At 36.1% G+C, this 18376-nt stretch overlaps 1 protein-coding gene across 1 annotated transcript in view; it reads right to left on the bottom strand.

Annotated features, from left to right (window-relative positions):
* Positions 1-3910: 3910 nt before the first annotated feature.
* The window catches only part of LOC122532846, a 16078-nt gene continuing 1612 nt past the window's right edge, over positions 3911-18376 (bottom strand). Inside the window, exons 2-3 of the mRNA XM_043661961.1 lie at positions 8788-8961; positions 3911-4030 (exon numbers count right to left, since the gene is read on the bottom strand). Coding sequence (XP_043517896.1) covers positions 3954-4030; positions 8788-8961 — 251 coding nt within the window. The 3' untranslated portion in view covers positions 3911-3953. The remainder of the gene's footprint in view (positions 4031-8787; positions 8962-18376) is intronic.

The following is an 18376-nucleotide window of genomic DNA, read 5'->3' as shown; positions in this document are numbered from 1 at the left end:
TTTTTTAATTAAAAAAAAAAAAAAAATTAAATTTTAAAAAAAAAAAAAAAAAAAAAAAAAGAAAAAAATGCGATTTTCTGTAGACTAAAGAACAGATTTAAAAATCCCTGTATCGGCACACGCGCGTACCTTAAAATTTCATTCCATCCATCTGTATCGTATTTTATCGACACGACACTTGTCACCAAACTCGCAGTTTACTCAATAATAATCATTCCTCCCCTTCGTGGAAACAAACGAAGTTATATAAGAGAGTGTACGAAAGAAGAAACTGTCTGAGCGTGTCTCAAAGTTTTCCGCGACCGTGTCTGGCCAGCCAGTGAAAATAGATAGAAAAATGACGGTATTGTTTAAGATTCTCGTCACAGGCGAGCGAGCAAGTTTCTTGCGCGGATCGTTGTCCGATTTCTCATCGCGTCCGCTCGGAGCCTGTGGAAGAAGAAGCCGAGAGAGAAAGAGAGAGAGACGATCGGCGTCTTTTGAGAGGCGACGAAGAAGGGACGAGAGATGGAAGGAGAGAACGCGCGTGCACAGAGGAGAATCTATGCTCATTAGACATCCGGTCGCTACTGTTTCACCGTGGACGAGGACACCGCGCTAGAATCTCACCAATTCGCATCCACCGGCTAAATCCAGCCGCGCGAGTCGCGCGAGTTTTCAACGCTTGCATGCCGGTCATCCAGGTTAACGTGTCACTCGATGCCCCATTAGTTATCGGAGCGAGTGGATTTCCTTCTATTCGAGAGTGCGGAGGATTCGATCGCAGAGGCGACGACCTGGATAATCGACCAGCGAAATTTTCTTCGAAAGTGTGTGTATATGCTCGCATCTCTCTCTTTGGGAGAAACGCGAACGTCGTGCGCGATCGCCAGGTACTAAACTTCCCTTTTTCAGTTCGGTCTTTCTTTAACCTCGACGCACGTCGACGATTTTTGCCAAATTGCAACACTTTTTCTGTTTCAAGTATATTTAAACGTAATCCAGGCAAAACGAACGACGAGTTTATTACCTTTTTAATCGTTTCTATCCGGTGATGTACGCGCCGACGAGTACAAAAGGAAACGAAAGCGACGAAATTGTTGTATACGAGTTCGGTCACTCGTTATGGTCCGCGAAACCAGTTGACCAGCGCAAGGGGGGTTGAGAAACTGGAGCTGTCAGAGTGGCCAAACTGCGGCCAATTTTACTACCTCGTCGTTTATCGATCGACGTAGAAAATTCTTGCCTCGAATGATTTTTGGCTCGGAGAAATTTCTTTTGTCTGTCTTGATTCTCATTTGGAAAATTGAAGAATCCGTGGACGCAGAGTTTGCGAAGCGACAGAATAACTCTGCGAGCCTTGACAATCGTAGACGCCAATCTTATCGTTGCATATTTGCTTCGAAAAACAGATTTAATATGTTCTCAACTTACTAGGGTCTTCTTAATCCAATTTTTAATCTAGAAATTGAAAGAGATCCAGGAATAAAACTCTGGTGAAATTATTGTTCTACAAAACTTTGAGAATTCCAAACACCAATCTTATTGTTGCACGTTAGCTTCGAAAAACAAATTTTAATTAATTCTATATTCTATCAATTTACCAGGATCTTGTCAATCCGATTTTATAATTCAGAGATTGAAGGAAAATAGAGAACTAGTGAAATCATTGTTCTATACATTTCTGAGAATTCCAAATATTTTACCATTGTACATCAGCTTTCCGAAACAAGTTTATATATTATATCACTTTATATCACAATATTCTATGGCATAATATTTTATTCTACAACTATAGTATTCTACAAATAAAGAATATAACATGAATATAATATGAATATTGTTTTATTTTTTCGATAATTTTACAATTAAAATACTTTAATTTTGTAATTGAAATATAATATTATATTATAGTTCAATTACAAAATAATACAACTATAATATCACTATAATATTATATTGTGTTTTACAAATAACCGTTATTTGATTTTTTTGATAATTTTATAATTAAAATACTTTCAATTTTGTAATTGAAATAATTTTCGCCGGAAGGAAGCAACATTTCTGAGAATTCCAAATTTTCTATCATTGCATGTTAGCCTAAACGAGTTTAATTACATCGCTTTACATCACGATATTCTACAATGTAATATTTTATTCTATATTTTATTCTACAACTATAATACTATATTATATTTCACAAATAACCGTTATTTGATTTTTTTTGATAATTTTATAACTAAAATACTTTAATTTTGTAATTTTCGCCGAAAAGCAGCAACAATCCTCAAAATACCAAATTTCCTACCATTGTATGTTAGCTCGAACAAGTTTAATTACATCACTTTATATCACGATATTCTACACAACAGAATATTTCATTCTATATTTCATTCTACAACTACAATATCACATTATATTCTACAAATAAAGGATATAACCATTGTTTTATTATTTCGATAATTTTACAATTAAAATGCTTTAATTTTGTAATTGAAATATAATATTATATTATAGTTCAATTACAAAATAATACAACTATAATATCACTATAATATTATATTGTGTTTTACAAATAACCGTTATTTGATTTTTTTGATAATTTTATAATTAAAATACTTTCAATTTTGTAATTGAAATAATTTTCGCCGGAAGGAAGCAACATTTCTGAGAATTCCAAATTTTCTATCATTGCATGTTAGCCTAAACGAGTTTAATTACATCGCTTTACATCACGATATTCTACAATGTAATATTTTATTCTATATTTTATTCTACAACTATAATACTATATTATATTTCACAAATAACCGTTATTTGATTTTTTTTGATAATTTTATAACTGAAATACTGTAATTTTGTAATTTTCGCCGGAAAGCAGCAACAATCCTCAAAATACCAAATTTCCTACCATTGCATGTTAGCTCGAACAAGTTTAATTACATCACTTTATATCACGATATTCTACACAACAGAATATTTCATTCTATATTTCATTCTACAACTACAATATCACATTATATATTCTACAAACAAAGGATATAACCATTGTTTTATTATTTCGATAATAATTTACAATTAATACACATTGGTTTCATAATTGAAAGAATACCCGCCGGAAAGTGGCAGAATCCACTCGTAGTCCAACGCGAAGCTGAACGGCTCTCAAGATCCGAACGAGGATCATCCTGAAGGAAATTCGCGGTGAAACGGCGGTTGTAACGGCGGTGTATCGGGGGGGCGCGTCGCCCCGACGAAAATCTCCGACATTTACGGTACCAAACGGGCAATAACGCGCGCGGAGCCCCGGCGCGAACGAATCACGAAAAGTGCGGAGTAGAACAAAGAATACAGAATGCCGCGTGGATGGCGGAGATAACTGTCGAAGATTAGAGCGCCGCGGTTATCGCGGCGGATGGGTCCGTCGAAAAATCCCGCCGGTCGAACGATCGTATCATCGTCCATTCGGAACGGTTTCCGTGGGGGTACTCACGCCGGCACCGCGGAGGAGTAAGAGGTCCTTCGGCTTCTCACGATGGCGACGCCAGTCTCTCTCGCAGCAGCAAGATAACCGGAATACAGGTTTTCAGCGGATAGAGTTGTGCCGTGACGACGAAGACGACGAAGACGACGACAACGACGACAACGACGACAACGACGACGACGACGACGCGAAATGGTAGGGAGTATACCGGTAGAGATGCTAATGTCGGCCTTGTGCCACATACCCGTGCTCCTGGTGCCCGTCCACACGCACAAACACCACTATCGCCGGTCGCGAGTATCGGGACGGAGAGCACGCGGTCGCGCGAAACGCTCTCCTACACAGTCTCTCTCTCTCTCTCTCTGCCATAATACACATGTGTGTGTATGCAATACGTGCAGGTACGTTGCATGCGTGCTCGCGATCGAACGCACTACGCTACGCACCGAAACGCATCGCCGGTTTTGTCCTCTCTTCCTTTCGGCGTCGCCTACATGGCGTCTCTTCTACATGGCCCCGAGACCTCTGCCCGGGCCTCTGACATCCGAGAGTGTTGAAAACTCTCTTCTTTGTGATGAAAATGAAAATAATGTAATGAAATATATTACATGTCATATATTATGTTATAACAATAAAATAATAAAAGGTTAAACGGAGCAACATGGGGTGATAGGGTAAATCAGGTAATAGAGATATAATATAATGAAATATATTATATATTATAACATAATAAAATAGTAAAAGGTAAAATAGGGTAACATAGGGTAATAAAAATATAATATAATAAAATATATTATGTGTTATATATTATATGTCATATTATAATGTGTTAAAATAATAAAAGGTGACATAGGGCGATAGGGTAAATAAGGTAATAAAAATATAATAATATAATAAAATATATTATATATTATAACATAATAAAATAATAAAAGGTAAAATAGGGTAACATAGGGTAATAAAAATATAATATAATAAAATACATTATATGTTATATATTATATATCATATTATAATGTGTTAAAATAATAAAAGGTAACATAGGGCGATAGGGTAAATAAGGTAATAAAAATATAATATAATAAAATATATTGCATATTATAACATAATAAAATAATAAAAGGTAACATAGGGCGATAGGGTAATAATAATATTATACGTTATATATTACATATTATATTATAATAATAATAAAGTAATAAAAGGTAACATAAGGTGATAGGGTAAATAAGATAATAAAAATATATTAAAATAACAAAAGGTACAGCGTATACAGTGAAATGATGAATATGTATAATATGATTAAATACAACTTAAAATAATAATAATAAGAAGAATAAAATATAATAATAATAAATTAATAATAAGAATAAAACGAATATAGAATTTAGATATGCGACAGGTGATGATCGTTCTTATAAGAATAAAATATAATAATAATAAAATAATAATAAGAATGAAACGAATATAGAATTTAGATATGCGACAGCTGGTGATCGTTCTTATAATAAGAATAAAGTATAATAATAATAAAATAATAATAAGAATGAAACGAATATAGAATTTAGATATGCGACAGGTGGTGATCGTTCTTATAATAAGAAGAATAAAATATAATAATAATAAAATAATAATAAGAATGAAACGAATATAGAATTCAGATATGCGACAGGTGATGACCGTTCTACACCTCGAACGAAAACTAAAGAAACATACAGATTCATTTGCCATCGATCTAAGCACCAACAAGCACGAAAACACACCGCGTACATCATCCTATTCGCCTCCAGAGCCACGTTTCAAGGCGCGCTAGACACACGAGAGCATGAAAAGGAGGAAGGGAGGAGCCTCTTGAAAATTCGGCGACGTCTCGCCCTTCCACCAGCCTAAAGCAGGCTTTAGAGATAGGTTTCCCCGAACGAGGACGGAAATTAATCTGGTGCCGATCGATCGATTGCTCGCCTCCGGACTCGAGAACGAGAAATTGGAACTCGCGCGTCAATTTCTCGAGACGAAGGCTCTATCTTTGGGAGGAAAGAGATCGATGTACGCGGATGTATCGGCGAGCATTTTTCCTCGGTTCGTCATTCGATCGAAAAGCCTTGAATTACGTAAACGTCCGACAGGATTCGAAGGGGAGGAGGTGGCGCACACGCTCGCGCCGAAGAGAACGAGAAAAATCGTCAAACAGGCCTGGCGAACTGGGCGGCCGCCTGGCTGGCTAGCCGCGGCGTAGCATTATCGCCAGCGTCGATCGCAATTTCATCGCGAGCAAGAAAGAAGGTTAGGCCATGCCTCGGTGTGTGTGTGCGTGTGTGTGTGTGTGTGTGTGTCGCGCGAAAATCGCGTGAAAAACTAGCTGTCCTAGAAACGAACTGGCCAGTCAGTGGCACAAACCACTCTTGACACGAGCGCGCGCGCGCGCGCGCGCGCTTACCTTCCATCATCTTAGCCGCAATACGCGTCTAATCCCGGGACTCGAAAAAAGGGAATCATCCACGAAATTCGATTTCCCGACGTTCGTGGTTTCCAAATTGTCTGACGTCAGCTGAAAAAAGAAAAAAATTATTATTTCTGTTGGAAGGCAAGGAGCAGGATAGCTAGAATTACTATTAATATATATATATATATATATATATATATATATAATAGTTACTATATATTATATATAATACACTATACATTATAGTTATATATATTATAAACGTCATAGTTGTATATATACTATATATTATAGTTATATATATTATGTATATTACCCTATACATTATATATACTATATATTACAATTATATTACATATTACTATATATTACAATAGTTATATATATTATGTATATTACCCTATACATTATATATACTATATATTACAATTATATTATATATTACTATATATTACAATTATATTACATATTACACTATATATTATAGTTATAATTATATTATATATATTATACTATATATTATAGTTATATATATTATGTATATTACCCTATACATTATAGTTATATATATTATGTATATTACCCTATACATTATAGTTATATATATACCATATATTACAATTATATTACATATTACACTATATATTATAGTTATAGTTATATTCTATATATTACACTATATATTATAGTTATATATATTATGTATATTACCCTATACATTATAGTTATATATATACTATATATTACAATTATATTACATATTACACTATATATTACAGTTATATATTATATATTACACTATATATTATAGTTATAATTATATTATGTATATTACACTATACCTTATAGTTGTATATATATTATATATTACACTATATATTATAGTTATATTATCTATATTGTACTATACATTATAGTTGTATATATATTATATATTACACTATATATTATAGTTATAATTATATTATATATATTATATATTACACTATATATTATAGTTATAATTATATTATCTATATTATACTATACACTATAGTTATATATATTATGTATGTTACACTATATATTATAATTATATATATTATGTATATTACACTACATTATAGTTATATATATTTTATATATTACATTATACATTATTTTTATATATATTTTAAATATTACACTATATATTATAGTTTATATATATAACTATAATATATAGTTTATATATATAACTATAATATATAGTACTATTATTATATATAATATATATAATACATATATTTTTTACAACGTAATTTAATTTCTTCTTCCTACGCGAGCTGGACATCGACTCAAGACGAAAAAATACTAACTCGTAACAACTGTCTCATCGTTGATGACGTTGTTGTCACCGCTCCACAATTTCCCATCAGTTATTATCATTACGTTTCTCTTTCTACAACCGATACGAGTATAGGCGATACGATTTCCAATACGCTCTGCTCTCACGATCGGTGATATTTACGAAAGGGTGTGCAACTCGCGGGGTTACATCTTAATGTTATTGCAAAGTATTCTATTTTTTTTTTTTTTTCTTTTCTCGAGCCGATCAAGGACAGAATTAATAATAAAATAGCGGCAAAGTTCCTTAGCACAATTACGACGGTGGATTCACGAACGGCTCTGGTTATTAGACGGTGTGCAGCGTGCGGTAGTACAGTCGCGTAACTCGTTACGCCACCCCCTTCTCTCTCTCTCTCTCTCTCTCTCTCTCTCTCTCTCTCTCCCTAGCATTCTTTCTCTTTTTTTCTTCGCTCCTCCCGACGCGAAAGTAGGTATCTATCGGGACGACGGTCGTAAAGCCGCAGAAAATGACCTTTGGAACTACCGAGATTTTCCATCGTCTTCTGATCTTCTATATACCTATGCCAATCTTCTACGGCAATCGCGTTACGAAATGCCCTTCACAGGCCGCACGTCCAATTTCTCGAGGCACTTCGTGACACCGTGACTCGCCTCCTCGACCTAGTCTCTTCGATTCGACGAACAATTTAAACGGATGCGCCGATCTTTGAACCGACCGACCGACAAACCATTGCCATTTCGCCTTTCGTAGCGCTCCCCACCCTCTTTCCACCATTCTCGCGAATTCGCGCACGGCCACGAAAATGTACACGTAATGCCACCTAAGGTGTACATAAGGTGTCGTGTAACTGGTGGTGAAAAACTGAATAGAAAATATAGAAGCGAAGTTTTTTCATACGAAGCTTCGTTTTTTTTTTTTTTTTTTTTTTTTTTTTTTTTCGAGAAAAAAATGACTTTGAATCGGTTTGTCGATTCACGCGTTCACTTCGATCGAGATTTAACTCAATTTTTCGTCGTTATCTCCACTGATATTTGTAAACATTTCGAATGTTGGATACACGAGGGCACAGAATGTTCACTTTTCGCCGATTCTTTTTTCAGTTGAAAAATTCCACAACTTCGCTCTTCTTATGAAATTGTCTACGAACATTTTCCAACGTGTTACTTTGCAGTTTCAATGTTGCAAACGCTATGATAATTCTTCCTTTCAATTGTTCAACGTCCGCTATGATTTAACATTGACCCCATGAATAAAAATCCAGCGGTGACAGCTGGTCTTCGTACTCTTCGTTTAAAAAAATTTCTCACTTTCACGAGATGGTGCTCCATCTTGTTGGCAAATGAAAATTTCTTCGAATTTCAATAAATTCCTTCGTGTTCCAATAATTGAGTTGAATCGCGATCAAACGCGCGCTTACTCGACAAACATTCAAAGCGAAATTTCTCTCCAAAACGAAGCTTCGAGAAAATTATGAAAAAATGATTACTCCATATTTTTCACGTAGAATCACCCTGTATAATACGCGTCTCGCAGTGTTTCAGAAACACTCACCTCTCAGTCTTGCCTCGAATCCCAATCGTCGAATGCAAATCGTCGATTCTCGCCGGTGGCTATGAATTCCCCAAGTGGCGTTTAAAGCGCGAATCGACGTTTTACAATCGAAGACATAGTCCTCCCCTTGCGTAACTGGTAATTTTAGGAACGCTCTTTTACGACGCGTTTCAACTTTACGTAACTTGTTTTGCGCGCGCCGGCTCTCTCTCTCTCTCTCTCTCTCTCTCGGTGCCTTTAAAAATCGGTTCGTTCGAAACGATCTCGTCTCTAAGCAAGACAATCAGAATCACTTGGGGGGGAAAAAGAAGGTGCCGACCTCTTTCGCAACCTTGACTCGGTCGCCGCGCGATCAAGGTACACAACGCGCATCGGCTGTTCTCGCGTCTCGCGATCGGCGATCCTTAATTCGCAGTCGGCGGTTCCCGAGGCCGTCGCGGTGAAAGAAAGCGGCGGAAGCGGCTCTCGTTGTTCCACGGAACAACGACGACCCGCGTTCCCAACCTTCGATCGAGATCGATGGCTTGATCCCGCGGAAGCCTTCGAACGAAACGCGTACCGAAACGATGATTCCTTCGGATACCGCGCGATGAGATTTATAACGGCGGCGAAGGCCGAGCACAGCGTGTTTCCGAGATGAAAATTGACACTAACGGGAGCGGCGAACATTGTATGCATTATTTTTTTGAAAAATTGAAAGTCGCGCAAAAGTGTCTCGAAAGTCTCAGGACACTTTTCTGTTTCTCTACTTTTCATATTTAACACATCACGTTTGCACGTTATTTGGATTTGTAATTGAATTGAATTGAATTCAAGAGCGAGTTGTATATGTATACGAGTGAATTTTTATGGATCTGTGATACTTTTCTAGATAACTTTTCAAAAGTCCCAAGATCTTTGAGCGGAGGTTTTGCAACATGTGTTTCTTCATTGCGGGGTGAAAATCTCGACTTTTAATATCTAATATCACATTTGTGTGTATAATTTGTGATTTGTGATTTAATTTATTTGTGCATTTAACGCGAGTTATATCTATCATGTATGAATGAATTTTATGGATTTTTTACTGCACAGAATATCCACGTAACTTTCCAAAAGTCCCCAAGAGTTTTGCGCGAAGGTAGAGAGAAACATGTTTCTTCATTATAAGGGAAAATCGTGTGTCAAATTCTAAATTGGATCACAATCTTCACTCGCATTAATTAAATTATCGCTTAGCATGAAATTATGGACTACATATATTGGTTATTAGTAACTGTATGGAGATAACATAAATATTCAATATTTATGAATATTTTACTTTGTTATCAGTTGACACAATTTGCGCTTAATTGGCAGATAAATTTCGAATTGTTACAAATGTAGGTATTAATTTTTATCTTTAATGCTCGCACTAGTTTCTTTTTTTTTCTTTTTTTAAATTAAAAATTAAATTGACTTCTCGCACAAAATTGAAGTATAGTTTCCGTTCCTGTTTTCAATTATTGCGCGATCGCTGAAGAAAGACACGTGCGTTTAGTTCCCATAATTCCCATTTTTATCTCAAAGTAACGAAAAAACAGACGTGGCCTAATTTAAGATACCTCGGATCAAATTAGAAAACCAGTTTTCCTTGATTGGGCCACGTTTTGCAATCAGCCACTTGGCGTTTCAATCTGTTTCGTTAGACATCTGTATTACCGTAATTACAATAATGTTGAAATGTTTCACCGTAAAACAACAATAACAACAACTTTCTCGGGCGCTACATTTATTTAATATAGTTTTATTATATATATATATGTTATATTAATATTAATATAATTTATATTATTATATTATATATAATCATATTAAAATTAATATGATTATTATTATATTATTTATATTGTATTATATTACATTATTATTATATTATTATATATAGTCATATTAATATTAATATAACTATTATNTATATTATTTATATTGTATTACATTACATTATTATTATATTATTATATATAGTCATATTAATATTAATATAATTTATATTATTATATTATATATAATCATATTAATATTAATATAATTATTATTATATTATTTATATTGTATTACATTACATTATTATTATATTATTATATATAGTCATATTAATATTAATATAATTTATATTATTATATTATATATAATCATATTAATATTAATATAATTATTATTATATTATTTATATTGTATTACATTACATTATTATTATATTATTATATATAGTCATATTAATATTAATATAATTTATATTACTGTATTATATATATATATATCATTATTAATATTAATATCAACACTAAACGTATACTAATATTATTTATTACATATTAATAATAAATTTTCGTCTGATGCACCTGAGAAATCCTCCGTTAACCCAACCATAATTCATACCTAATTCATATATACCTACTCAGCGCGCGCGAATTCGAATTCGAGTTGCACGGGGAAAAACTCGGTGGAATTCGGACTCGGGTGAAAATGGTCGATCGGATACGTTTCGAATGATCGACGATACGGAGAATTACAGTTTAAAAAAAAAAAAGAGAGAGAGAGAGAGAGAGAGAGAGAGAGAGAAAAGAAACAGAGACGTTAGAAGAGGAAATCGGTGCGGGATTTATCGGTGCGATTGCCGGAGAATCACGCGGTCGGCTCCACCGCGAGTAATAATCTTCGAGTGTTCTCTAATGCGAGTTGGAACCGGGCGGCCTCCAACAGCCTGAATTCGTCCCCCTTTCCCCTTTCTGCCGCCGTGGCCGCGGTTCCTCTCCACCCCTCCATTCGACAGGAGAGACGGCCATCTTGCTTAGACCGCGGCATGTGCACTGCCGAATGCCGCCATGCTAACGCGACAAAGAAACTTCTAACTCGAGTTGTCGTGGGTTGCCAGTATCGGGCAGAGGGGCTTTCCATCTCGTACGTGGCTCCGTTTGCCAACCACGCTCTCTCTCTCTCTCTCTCTCTGTCTCTCTTTCGTTCTTTTACACTCTCGTTCGTTTCTTTCTTTTTTTCACGTCGTCTCTTCCTTTCGTTCCGTTGGTTCGTTCCTCCGTACTCTCTGCGTACGCCGAGAGAGACGTCGACCACTTCAAGGACGACGATCGTGCCGATCGATCAAGCCGCTGGATCGCTGTGGTAACTCCAACCAAACGACGTCTCTCTCTCTCTCTCTCTTTCTCTCTGTCTGTCTGTCTCTCTGTTTCACTCGTGATCTCTCGCTTTTCCTTCTTTCTCCGTCTTCTCGCATCCGTCTCTCCCTGTCGCACCGCCGCGGAATCTTTGAAACCCCACGACGCGGTGACCGTCGTGGGACGCGCGTCGTTCGAGGCTTTTCTAATTTGCTTGTCAGAACGCGAGAAATCCATCTATCCAAGTTGATCAAAGAGCGAGCGAGGTTTGACGGTCGATTCGAACCCCGGGGAGGGGAGAGAGAGAGAGAGAGAGAGAAAAGAGGAGAAAAATTACGGCCGAGCCGGTCGCGTATATAACGAACGCGTAAGTTTTACGTAATTACACGGTGTGTGCCGCTGTAATTACGCGCAAACTAACCTTTTGCTCGTGCGTGCGCGACAGACAACAACGAGGTAATACGATTACGTCGGTATCTCTCAAGCGAATTTATTGAAATTATTATTGAGGTCGACGAGATTCGTAAATCTTCTTCTCGCAGATAAACGGGCACGAATCAGCCGTAATCAGGCGTCCACCGTGACGAGAGTAGAAGGTAGGGAAAACGAATATAAAAACTCGACGGGACAGTTTGTTCCGTTACTCTGTCTCAATCTAGTATCAAACTGGTGCATAGTTAGTCAGGAACGAAATTCGGCGATTTGTACAGGTTCTTGCGCTGGAACGACGTGCCATTTTTCTTTCCTTTTTTTTTTTTTTTTTTTTTGTCCCAAACTGCAACATTTTCTCAGTTTTAAGCATATAATGTAAAAATTTGCTTTGCTTGAATGCAACCCAGACAAAGAAAAAGATGAGTTTGTTACTTCTTGATAATTTCTATCCAGTGATATCGTATCGAACGAGTTCAAAAGTAAAAGAAAGCGACGAACTATTGTATACGGGTTCGGCCACTCGTTACGGTCCGCAATCAGTTGCCAGCGCAAGTGGTTAACCTCTAACGCACGTCGAGAATTTTTTGTCCCAAAATTGCAACATTTTAAATATATTTAAGTATCAGTTTTAAGTATATTTGAGTAATCTAACCCAAAATTGCAACATTTTAAGTATATTGAAGTATCAGTTTTAAGTATATTGAAGTATAACTCAGGAAAAACAAATAATAAATTTATTAATTCTCAATAGTTTCTATCCAGTGATATCGTACTGACGAGTTCAAAAGATAAAGAGAGCGACGAGTTATTGTAGACGGGTTTGGTCACTCGTTACGGTCCGCAATCAGTTGCCAGCGCAAGTGGTTAACCTCTAACGCACGTCGAGAACTTTTTGTCCCAAAATTGCAATATTTCCTCAGTTTTAGGTATATTTAAGTACAACCTAGGCAAAACAGATGATAAATTTATTACTTCTCAGTAATTTTTAATCAGTGGCATCGTACCGACGAGTTCAAAAGTAAAAGAAAGCGACGAACTATTGTATACGAGTTCGGTCACTCGTTAAGGTCCGCGAACCAGTTGCCAGGGCAAGAGGTTAAACCGAATAAGAATCGTGGTATTGCAGGTTTGGGTTAGGTTGGAGCAAGCAATAATTCCCTAAGAATTGTAAACTGTAAGATAAACTAACGTTACTTGTCAGTTAGTTGAATATTCGACCATTTACATTTATTGGAAGATATATCGTAGCAGTGAATATATTAATTTCTACGAATTATCTTTTCAAATTGAGAGCTTCGTTTCCCCCACAAATGACATTCTGACTATCCTAAACATCTCTAATTGTCAAAATGTCCTACAGTAGTGAACCCTTAGAGATTTCAACGACCTTCCGTCAAATATTAATTGCAAGCCTCGCTTTTACTACTTTCTACGTTTCTCCAGTGTACAGGTACGTTTCTGCGAAATTTCTAAACTGTACAAAATTAAAGCACCAATGCCATGAATCGACTGATAGCTCAAGCAGGTACCTAAAAAAATCATCAATTAACCAAACGACGCACCAGAAGAAGATCGAAGCTCAAAAAAAAAAAAAAAATTCTCGTCTCGATCGGAACGAAGTACGATTCGCGCGTGATTCATTCTCATAATATACTCGAGGTTGGAAAAATTCGGGGTCGATGCGGTTGATCCACGGAACGAGGTCGACGTTAAACTATCCGAATCGAAACGGCGTGGAGGGAGGGCGCTGTGTCGTGCACGCGACACACGACAGCAGGAACGAAACGAAACGAAACGAAACGAAACGAAACGAAACGGAACGGAAGAAGCGCGGAGGAGGCGGCGGCGGCGGCGGCGGTGGTTTTGCGGCCGTTCGATATAACGAAACGATCGACAAGCACGATTGTTGTTGGTTCACGCGGCCGGCTATCGGGGAAAATAGCGGCTGGCTACTTTCGGTGCCGCGCGGCGCGGGTAACAGCGTCTGCCGGAGGCGCGGTAACAAAGGCTCGACACCGGGCTCGCCTCGATGCCCGGCATCGACGGAAACTCGACGCGTGTCCCCTTTATTTTTAATCTTTGCTTTAAATCACCGAGCCGCGCACTCGCGACACGCGTCGATGCTGTATTCGCAAATATCGATTCTGAAAAGCGCCGAACAATGCCGCTTATTTTCTGTTTTCAATGCCCATTGTGTCGGAGCCCGTTGCTGGACAGCAACCGTGTGCTGTTCTCTCTCTCTCTCTCTCTCTCTCTCTCTGTTTCCCGCTCTACGTGCCACCTCGTCTCGGTTTCTCTCCTCCTCGTTGATACGAAGCTTCGTCAAAACCCGGTCACTTTGGAGTTTCGCCGTTCGTTTCACGTGATATCGCGCTGAATTATCCAGGGGAGCATCTGGCAAGCACGTTCGAATCTTTACCCCGTTGAATCCGAGCCCTTTGCGAGTACGTCGAACGGTGTTTCAAAGTCTCGGTAACTGGAGGGACGAGATCGAGTATATTGTGATCGAGCTGGCGTATTTTGGTGATCCTTGATGGAGCAGGTTTCCGCCAGCAAAAATAATTACGAGGCAACGAGCTGATGCCAAAATAAAAATCGTCCATTCTATCGCTGTAAAAGAGACGCAAATCTCGTATGTGCGATCTTTGGATCTCTATTTGCTGACTTTCCGTGGAATATAAATTCATCAACGATTATCGAAATACTTTTGCATTCTCGAAAGCTGTGAATACTCGACTCTTGGGGGCCGAACTGTTTCAGAGAAACGAGCGCGTTTCGTTTTCACTTTCGAGTAGGGGACATTCGAAATCTACGAAACAAAACTCGCATACGTCCTTTCGAAATTTAAATATTAATATATATAATTTAATATGATGTAACACAATACAATATAATATATATAATTTAATATAATATAATATAATATAATATGTATAATGTAATATAATATAATATAATATAATATAATATAATATAATATGTATAATTTAATATGATATAATATAATATAATATAATATAATATGTATAATTTAATATAATATAATATAATACGTACAATTTAATATAATATAATATGTATAATTTAATATAGTGTAATATAATATAATACGTATAATTTAATATAATATAATATGTATAATTTAATATAGTATAATATAATATAATATATATAATATATAATACATTAAATATTTAATATAATATATAATATATTAAATATTTAATATAATATAATATATATAATTTAATATGATTTAATATAATACAATAAAATATATATATATAATTTAATATGATTTAATATAATACAATAAAATATATATATATAATTTAATATAATGTAATATTCTTTCTTCTTTCGAAATGTTTAATTTAGAATTCGAAACTAGTTTGCACAAGATGAAAATATTGCTCTTGCACACTTGTGTACCATTTCATACAGTGTGTTTGCTCGTTGAAACATTTTTAGTTCCGAGTATTATTTACTATTCGAAATATGAATGTCGATTCGCTGTCAGACTTGCAAGTATACATGTTTCAATCGTAAAATTGGGACCTTGTTTTCAAATTGATTTTCAAGATATCCAAAGCGTATTCTGACGTGCGACGAATTTTATTTCTAGACACTTTTCGGTTGATTCACGTTATTGAACGTTGTTCCACAGCTTCGCGAATTTTGAAAAGAAACTGGAACATTTACATTTATCGTATTACAATGCGATTCGTGCGTTGAAACGTGTATTTTACTTACATATTTATTACACATTTACAAAACATATTTTGTAAAAAGTGTATCTCATTAACGTAAAAGTATAATATGATTCGATCGAATATTACGTTATATCAATTTTTCTCTTCGTAACATATGTTTGAGCAACTTTACGAGGCTCAAAGGGAAGATAAACGATTTTTCTTCAAATTAAATTATCATTAAATAATCATTCGTACCGATCTAACAATGGCAATCACGCCTCGCTATAATGCATTGACTCTTCGTTTTAACTCGTGAACTTTGTGTACAAGATCAAGAAACATGTTGCCAACGGTACGAATAGAATCGAGCTCCATGGCAGTAAAATTACAAAACCTTTCCAACACCGTGCACACATTTATGAAACATAAATCTTTCCCCGATTTCACGTCAAATATTCGAACACGTCGGAATCGGATCGTCTCGGCCGCCGATTTCTTGCGCGGTACAGCATTCCTGTTTTAACGGTATCGTAAAGCAAATAAAAGGTTAACGAAGAGTATTTCTTAATACACCGCGGCGGCTAGCATTAATCGACTTTGTGCGTCGTTCGTATATCTGAAATGTATCCGATTTGCGTACACGCTTTATGCAAATCGAATGAAACTCAGTCTGTTAGCATTGCAAATATAAAACGCGGCAACGATGCAGCTCTCGATGCGTTAGTCTTGAGCAAATTTGCCGCGCCGCTGGAACCGAACAGAATGAAATCTCGGTGAATTGGACACACACACACACACACATTTATATATATATATATATATATATATATATATATATATAAATATATATATTTCTATATGTACCATAACGAGCCGTTAAGTTGCAAATGAACGCGTGCTTACGAGTCGCGATATGTATTACGAAATCATGGATGCAGTAACCAGACGATGTTGTCGCGGGGCAAAAATATATACATACTATCTTGTATCTATAGTCCGTGGCCGTTTCTTTCGACGACCGCCAAGTGTGTTGTACGCAAAACGGTTACGTACATACGCACACGTGTAGTAAGTAAAGAAGACGCGTTTTAATACCGACCGATCAAGCTGAAAACGAAACTCCCGCCAGAGAAACGAAAGTGCGAGGGATTTGGGAAAAGTACAGTAGGAACGCAAGTATCGTGATACTGTGTTGGTAAAATTTCTAATGATTCTGAAAATGTGTGTGGAAGATAATACTACGTAAAAAAAAAAAACATGTATGTATTATTATAACATAGTTACAGTTTATTAGACCGATGTCAATATCAATGTTTTAACCTCTTGGACGTGCCACGCGTGTCGAGAATATTTTGCTTCGAAATTGTAATAAATTTCTCAGTTTTGAGTATGTCTGAGCAAAATAGGCAAAACGAATGATAAATTTGTTATTACTTCTTAATCTTTTTTTTTTTTATTCTATATTAGCGACATCATACCGACGAGTTTAAAAAGAAAGTTATAAATACGGCTCGGTCGCTCGTTACGGTTCGCAATCGGTTGTCACCGCAAATGGTTAACCCACGTGGTGTTCAAAATGAATATAATTAACGTTTATTAACATACGTGATTTAAAATAAATATAATAAATAAATTTATTTATAAATAAATAAATATAAAATAATTATATTAATAATAAATAATAAATAATATAGAATGCGCTAGAATGACGTGCCACGCACGTCGAGAGTGAATTTTTGGTTCCAAAATCGCAATGTTTTACTCAGTTTCAAGTATATTTAAGTATAACCCAGGCAAAAAAAGAAAAATAATGATAAATTTGTTAAATAATAAATAAAAAATAATAAATTTACTTCTCAATAATTTCTATCACACCGAGTTCAAAAGGAAAGCGACGAATTATTGCGTATCACGGTATTTGGTCGCTCGTTACGGTCCGCAATCAGCTGCCAGCGCAACTGGTCAACACTTGTTACGTGTTGCGGCAACAATATACTAATTTTCCATTACAAAGGAACAGCGATTGACTGTCAATGAGAATGTACAGTCAATGCGAGTCAGATCGAAATATTACAATCTCAGCTCAACACAGCATTAGTTGTCAATTCTATCGTAAGTGGAAGAACTTCTCTCGCGTCGAACAGATCCGTGGTCCAAACGCTCCTGAAATTTACTCCTTTTCAAAATTTCCATACGCGAACAATGCAACGATCGTGTCGTTAATTCCCCGAACAACGTTCGATAATCCGGGACGCGTTCCCGGCAGGCCTAAACAACAGCGAGGCGAGCTTCGATTTTTACGCTTATCCGGTTACCGCTGCGTTTTTT

The sequence above is a fragment of the Frieseomelitta varia genome, unplaced genomic scaffold (assembly GCF_011392965.1).
Source record: "Frieseomelitta varia isolate USP_RPSP 00005682 unplaced genomic scaffold, Fvar_1.2 scaffold_477, whole genome shotgun sequence".
Taxonomy (NCBI): domain Eukaryota; kingdom Metazoa; phylum Arthropoda; class Insecta; order Hymenoptera; family Apidae; genus Frieseomelitta; species Frieseomelitta varia.
The sequence above is the reverse complement of the archived record's forward strand: the minus strand, read 5'-3'. Positions and strand labels throughout refer to the sequence as shown.